The sequence below is a fragment of the Triticum urartu genome, chromosome 6 (assembly GCF_003073215.2).
Source record: "Triticum urartu cultivar G1812 chromosome 6, Tu2.1, whole genome shotgun sequence".
Classification (NCBI taxonomy): domain Eukaryota; kingdom Viridiplantae; phylum Streptophyta; class Magnoliopsida; order Poales; family Poaceae; genus Triticum; species Triticum urartu.
In genome coordinates, this window is record NC_053027.1 from 483,856,140 (window position 1) to 483,863,586 (window position 7,447).

Genomic DNA, 7,447 nt, shown 5'->3' on the forward strand with positions numbered 1-7,447 from the left:
GCGACGTCCGCGCGTTGCGTTGCGTTGCGTGTGTGGTCGGGAACGACAAGGTGACGCTTCCACGCAGCTTCTTCCCTCGTCGTTTCGGTCTGTGGCCCGTCCGTGAGGATGCATGCATGATTGACCCGCATGGAATGGAACTGTACCGGTGCCGCCAGGAATTCCACGGCCAATGTGCTGTGCGCCCGGCCGAACCCACTCGTGCTTGACGAAATGTTCGCCCGGTCCGGACCAGCCAGCCAGATTGCCTTCTTTTTTCACGTCCGACTACGGAGGGCATCAGCTTCGGCCCCGAGCGCCCGTGCGAGCCGCCGCGCGACGGGTCGGTCGCAGGCTGCCATCGGGCAACGACGTCGATGCAGGAGTAGTACATAAAGCTCAATGCGACAGCCTTCAATTCCAGACATGGAAATCAGATAAAAGTTATCAGACCAAACACCATGCCGTGCGGGCTATGTTTCCATCAAGAGGAGACAATGAAGGTGCTAATAATGGATGGTAGGAACCATGTGGTGTTACAAATTACAACATGGATCGCCTTCCCAAAATTTCTGTTGCACGCTTTACACAATTCTCTCATATGTGTGACCAACCCATCCCATGCTGCCATGACATAAGGGCAACTCCAACGGGACCATCAAACCGACGACACAAAATGTACACGGACAAGTGCACTTTAGCCCCAAACAAACTGGGGTAGGCTAGAGTAGAAACCCATAAGATCTGAAAACCAGCTCATGGTTCTCGCACGTGGATAGCTAACTTCCACGCAGCCCTATCCATGGCTAATTCTTTGGTGACATCTCGGACCTTAAGATCTCAAACATGCATACTCCATCCGCCTTTCCCGTGTGAAGTAGCGTCGCAAACAACAAAAGATGACTGGTTCAGTCATATATGGTTCCCAATAGTACATCATCCAGGGAATGCAAGGTTGTTGACAAACCGCCATTGCAAATTTGGTCAGGCTTTGCATGCGTAGACCCCCTCAGAAGGCAGATCGAGTCCAATTAATGGAGGATAACCTCCAAGCTATACAGGTTCGTGTATATCACAGGTCACTGTAATGTGTGACCAGTAGCTAAAATGTGGAAATCTTCTTTTCTTTGGTATATAGCTTTCCAGTTCTCAATCTCCTCCCTAGAGAAGCAAATGAACCACCATGTTAGCATACACTCAGACCAATTCAATTACTCCCTCCGTTCCAAGTTCTAGGTTTGTCCTAAGTCAAATATCTTTAAGTTTAACCAAGTCTATGGGAAAATATGCCAACATCTACAAGATCATTTTGGTTTCATTATAAAATATACTCTCATACTACTATATATAGTTGATATTGTAGATGTCGCTATATTTTTCCATCAATTTGGTCAAACCTAAAGATGTTTGACTTAGGACAAACCTATAACTTCAAATATTTTGGAACAGATGGCGTGCTTAGACAAAGTAAATGACCAGGAAAAGTACAATTGTTGAGACAAAATATATAATCTCGGGCAAAACAGGAAACAGTGGAAGCTTATGACTAACCGTAAGCAGTGGCCGATAGAATCATAATAGAGAAGGGCAACAAGCTTGCGCCTTCTTTCGGTTTTATGCCCGACGCCACGCTTAACGACAGGCAGCTGCTTTATCCCTCTGGCCTCCATAAGGTTTTTGGCAGTGGTCAAATCGGTATCTGGAAAGCATGTTAGCAGTCCGCACTCGCTCCCCTGGTACTGGAACCCTCGAGTGAGACACGACGAGATGGTTGAACAGGCTTCCTGCAAAATCTCATTTGAATAATTACATGTTTCCCAGCAAATGAAAACGCTTTCTCTATGTTGACCTTATGGAATTCAAGTGCATGCACATTAAGACTGTTAAGTTAGATGTAAATTTTGTCTCTTTTCAGTTAGTGCCCTAAATAGAAATAGTTTTGAAAATGACCTATTCAATATCAAAATGGCCTACACTAGTACTACCTCCGTCCTGGTTTATTGGTCCCCTTCGCATTTTGTGCTAAATTTTGATCTCAGATTTAACTAACAAAATGTTAATGCATATAACCAAAAATAATATCACTGAAAACTATGTTCAAATACGAGTCCAACGATATAATTTTTGGTGACATGCATTATTACTTTCTTAGTTAATTTTATGGTCAAAGTTTGGCACAAAATACTAACAGGACCAATAAACCAGGACGGAGGAAGTACTTGTTAACATATATGCATGTATTTCTTTTTTTTCAGGGAATATATGCATGTTATTTATTTATTAATTTGCGGGGAATATATGCATGTTATTCAAAGATAGGTTCTTCACTGTGTACACGTACATCAGAGTTGAGCTGGTCTCCACTTAAGTAACTTTCCCCGTCCAGTTCAAAGCCCATACGGCTAATATCCCCTAATGTAATAAGCCCCTCAAGAAAATCTTCATGATCCACAACAAGGGCGCACATTTGCTGCTTATCACTCAATAAAGCGAGAGTTTCTGTCACTGTGGCAGATGGTGGAACTTTAACATATCTCTTTGACATGGCCTGGGAGACCTGGTAAAAAAGTTCAAGTGACAAACAAAGATCAGTAACAACAGCACAATTGCAATGTGGTTTTCTAGAATTAAGAGCTAATATAACTTCAACATGATATTATATAGGCTAAGCCAGAATTAAAGAGGCTGCCAAACCTTCAAATCATCTAGAAGCACTTCCTCTTGGTAGGTACCATAGTTACGAAGACCACTTTGTGAGATAGTAAGCTCAAGATCATCTACGGAATCACTTCGCGTCCAGACACTACTATTTTTATCTTGTAGTGAAACTAAAGAATAACCACGCGTGGGTGCTCTAAACCCTGAAGATTCACCATCATTTGGTTGGTTTACCACAGAAGGAACCCATATTGCCAGTCCAACCGCTCCCTGTTAGAGAGAACCAAACAAACGAATCTGCATTAGGTTAGAAACTGCAGTGGCAAAATAGGAAACATAACATGAACAACTCCGCATAAAATGCAGAAAGAAGACTAGATTCAAACAAAGAGTTGGGAGGCAAGCACTAGCAATCATACTTACCATCAGAGGTAGCAAAATCCTGTAATCCTTTGTCAGCTCAAAGAGAAGCAATACGGAAGTCAACGGGACTGAGCAGACTGAAGCCAATGTCGCAGCCATCCCAACCTGCAGTCCAGACAATTAGTTTCATAAATTACTATTGTTTTAAGCAATGAGAAACAGAAACGTAACTGCAGAGCAACTTACAAGAGCATAAGCTTGTGGCTGTGCAACAGCAGCACTACCAGGTATAGCTGCATTTATTAAGTATGCAGCTGACCCTCCAAAAGTAGCTCCAACAGCAGCCCCGATCATCAAGCTTGGAGCATATAGCCCACCCACAAGACCAGAGCCCTTGCAAAGGGCGGTCGCAACTACCTTCGCAGCTGCAAGTTGAGTTAACAACCAGATACCAGGAGCAGAAGCACTCTTCCCAGTATGCAATATTTCTTCAACATTTGTGAAACCCCAGTATAAAATCCCTGGATATTTGAGGGCTATGAGGCCAGCTCCAAGCCCACCTAAAGCAGGGTACACTACAATGGGAAAATCAAACCTTTCTTTCATGTACGCAAAAAATCTTGAAAACCATACTACCAACCGTCCAAATACCACACTGACTGCCCCACAAAGCATTCCTAAGATGAGGTATAGAGGTAGCTCTGCAAAACAAAAATGGGAGGCAATGATAACCTTCAGAACCACCCCCTGTTCAGACATTGCAATACAAAAGGAGAAAATTATTACTGAGTGAAGAACCCATGTCAACATATTAGAAAAACTAGGCTTCTGCGAGGAACTCAAAGTCTAGACATATAAGATCTCGCGACCAACTCATGGTTCTAGCACATGGATAACAAGCTTCCATGCACCCCTGTCCATGGATAGTTCTTTGGTGATACTCCAATCCTTCAGATCTCTCTTTACGGACAAACTTTGCTGTAACCAATGTCTAAACAAAAACGTAAATTTGTGTACTTGGGTTTGATGAAAAATTGCAATAGATGCCAGACTAAATTATGCAAGATGTGTCCCACAACATGATGAAAAAGATGGTTATGGTAATATATCCAAACTGTGATGAATAGATGAATCTCCACTCTTACAGTTGAAGATAAAAAGAATCAGGGACACATATGCCGGCACTCTTACAGTTGAAGATAAAAAGAATCTCCACTCTTACCAGCAGCAGATTTCAGCTCATATGCCGGCACTGTAAACGCTGGTCTTTCTCCAAGTAAAACGTTTGATACAGTAGATGATATAACTGATGCCAATATTATCATAGCAGTTGTAAAAGGAGGTGCATTTTCTGCTTTTAGGGGCCGCAATACAGTCTCAATGGCAAAGAAACACCCAGCAACTGCTGCATTAAAGCCTGAAACCCCACACATAAGAAAGACTTTATTAGAAAAAGCCATATCAAAAGGGTAACAACACAACTTACGAGTTAGAAGTTAGGGGCACAGAGGCAGCAAGTTGGTTGCCATTAATTATGACATTTCAGATTATTTGAGAAAGGTATGCAGATTAATTCTTCAAATACCAAATAGCACTACATCCAGTGATAGAAAGTAGTGATGTAGACATGTCAATAAAATCTGACCCCTAATACCAGAACCAACGAACATGGTGTTGTCATTTTGTGATTTGTTACTGAATAAATTTATTCACTGCTAAATAAACAGAAGGGTAACTAATTATCAATATTATACCTGAAGCAATTCCAGCAGCAGCCCCAGCAGCCACAAGAGCGATCCGTCTTTCGCGATTGTTCTCCATCATTTCTGAGCACCCGAGTGCACATGATTTACCAATATCCACACTAGGACCTTCAGGCCCCAATGAGCAACCGGTCCCCAGAGTCACGGCAGCCTGTACAGCCTTTACAGTTGGAAAGATTGCTGCAAGTAAACTGATTCCTTGGTTCTGCGGTTGTTTCGCAAGTTTGAGCTGCTCAAAAATCTCAAGTAACCCGTGCATCATTCCTACGATTACACCTCCTGACACAGGGATCAGCAGTATTCTGTGCCAAGTATCAGATAACCTCTGTAGACGGAGCCAAGCTGCACCTTCGTTGGGAGTACCTGCCCACGCCCAATCATGGATGACATGAACCTAGCAAATCAATAACAGGAGCGGTATATAGAATCAGTCATGCAGGATGCAAGCACAGAACTTCAGCATTTATTTCAAATTATAGTGTCTGGATTACAGGTAACATTGCAGCAATAGAAACTCTACATTTGTGTCCATTAAAAATCTGCATTAACATTATGTGGCGTGTTTTTAATGAAATTTGTTGTGTTTTGGCATCCACCACTTTAATCTCACATAATATGCGCACTTAGTTTTAGTGTTTTAGTGGTTCTCAGCCACCTGTAATAATTTTCATAAATCTTAGTCGCCTCCTCAAGCTGCAACAGTACTAAACCTTAAATTTCAGTCAAGAGAAGTGCGCAATTTTGGTAAAATATTTGCTGCAGTTCTTAGTCTAGGTTATTAGTCACATGGAGTGGATTGTGGATGAGGATGGTTGGATGATCGGCTTAGAAATGTGACTGAGATTTAAGAAAATCATAGGCAATTTAGGAATAACTGGATATGCAAAAACAAGAAGCCCAATGTGGTGAGATCAGTAATGTTATCATGCAGGAAATGGAACCAAATTTGTAGCATGACATTGATTTCAACTGGTTTTGTTTCTTCCAAAGCATCTGTGCAGGCAAAGCAGTGGCACGTTCCAAAATGCTTTACGTCCTATAGAACATCAATGCCAGCCAGATACTACAGCACAATGCGGCAATCGTCGCTTAAATTCAGAGGCGCATAGGAGAACCCCAGTCAGCTCAAGCACTCACCCCGCGGTTGAACGCGGCGACGCAGATGCCGGTGGCGAGCCCGAGGAGGCAGCCAATGAGCAGCAGCGCCCACTCGGGGGGCGCCCCGTCCCCGAGCTCCTCCCCCGCCCTCTCCCTCTGCGGCTGCGACGGCGCGGCAGACGGCTGCTCGGGGAGGCGATCGAGCTGCTGCTGCTGCCGGCGCGCAGATCCGCGGGCATGGACGCGGCGGTCGAGGTGGCGCAGGAGGCCGCGCACGCCCCCGGGGCGCCTCGGGGAGGCGGCCCCGTCGGCCGCCTCGACGTCGACGTGGCGGTGGCCGGCGGCCGCGCGCGGCGAGGGGCACGACAGCGACGACGACGAGGTGGCGCCCGCCCCTCCGGCGACGGCGGCCGGGTGGGATCTGAGGAGCGAGGCGTGGTCGTCGTCGCAGGCGGAGGACATGGCGGCTGGCGTCAGGGAGGCCGCCGCATGGAGATCCGGGGGCCGGGGCGGGGCGGAATGCGGGCGGGGGCGGCAAAGCGGCGAGGTTGACGAGCGGGGACGGCGGTGCTGCTGCCTCTTATGGGAGGCGACGCGGGAAGGAGGGGAGACCGCCAGGAGAAGGACGCACGAGGCCGCGGCAGTGGGTGGGATCCGCGCGAGTCGACCGACAGGTTGCGCCGCGCACTCGCGGGGCAGTGCGGGTGTGTGTGAATCTGCTTGGTGACGGCGAGGTGGCCGGATCTCCGCAGGCTCCGGACGTCCGATGATTATCATAATTGAACTTGTGTAGTGCGAGCGTCGAGTGGTGACAGGTTACATTTGCTAATAAATGATGTTCTGAGTTCGTCACTTGGAGTGAGTGGTGGCAAGTTGGTGATGATAAATGGTGAGTCAGTGAGTGGATTGGCATATCCAAGTGCTTAGATGTACTTTGATTTCCTTGTCGTGTTTGGTGAAAGGGTTGACGACTCTACGCTAGAGTTAAGCACCGACCTTTTAAGCATCTCCCAAACTATTTTCCCTCAAAATGAAGTATCTAATACTATAGTTTTTTAGGAGTGTTTGGCAATCGGGTCGGGTTTGGTTCGGGGCGACCTCTCCCAAACCCATGTCCGGTTTTCTTATTGGGTCATGCGCCCACCGACAACCCTACGTCCCTACCCATGGGTCTGATTATACACCCACGCCCGAACCCATCGGGTAACCCGACCCAACCGGGGCACCCATCGGGTTTCACACTATTATAATATTTTTATATAAATAGGCCCAACGTCTTATCTAGCCAAGGTCGAGCCATGCTGCTTGAGATGGAAGACAACTGTTTTTTATTTTGGGGGGGGGGGGGGGGTTACTCAGCTTTATTCAAGCTCTATCAAAGATTCAATACAAACGAACTCTGGAGGGCTCATAAGCCACAAGTGGTGCCCGAGGTTAAAAGTAACAGATGCTCTAGCCAAACTATGAGACTCCTAGTTCTTCTCTCTTCTCTCATGATCGAAGAGACAGATTTCAAAATCTTTCATCTTTTCCTTGATATCGTCAACAATTCTGGAGCTTTCACCCAAATATAGTCTCTTCAGATG

The 7,447-nt window shown here is 45.9% G+C and overlaps 1 protein-coding gene across 2 annotated transcripts; it reads right to left on the reverse strand.

Moving 5' to 3' along the window:
- Positions 1 to 457: 457 nt before the first annotated feature.
- LOC125514410 (chloride channel protein CLC-f-like) lies at positions 458 to 6,614 on the reverse strand. Of its 2 annotated transcripts, XM_048679725.1 has the most exons (9): positions 5,901 to 6,614; positions 4,755 to 5,157; positions 4,223 to 4,417; positions 3,247 to 3,701; positions 3,061 to 3,165; positions 2,674 to 2,907; positions 2,321 to 2,536; positions 1,531 to 1,763; positions 458 to 1,140 (listed from the first exon to the last, which is right to left on the reverse strand). In XM_048679725.1, exons 1-9 carry the CDS (start codon positions 6,321 to 6,323, stop codon positions 1,059 to 1,061), a joined length of 2,346 nt encoding a protein of 781 aa, XP_048535682.1. In that variant the 5' UTR covers positions 6,324 to 6,614; the 3' UTR covers positions 458 to 1,058. The 2 variants fall into 2 exon arrangements, with proteins under 2 accessions (XP_048535682.1, XP_048535683.1); XM_048679726.1 differs by lacking the exons at positions 4,755 to 5,157; positions 5,901 to 6,614 and having other exon boundaries at positions 3,247 to 3,747; positions 4,223 to 4,360.
- Between the last annotated feature and the right edge of the window lie 833 nt (positions 6,615 to 7,447).

Coding starts and splice junctions, on each gene's coding strand:
- LOC125514410 (XM_048679725.1), bottom strand. CDS start 6,323: ATGTCCTCCGCCTGCGACGACGACCACGCCTCGCTCCTCAGATCCCAC. Junction 5,158..5,900: donor TCGCCGCGTTCAACCGCGGG/GTGAGTGCTTGA, acceptor TTGATTTGCTAG/GTTCATGTCATCCATGATTG. Junction 1,141..1,530: donor TCTATCGGCCACTGCTTACG/GTTAGTCATAAG, acceptor TTGCTTCTCTAG/GGAGGAGATTGAGAACTGGA.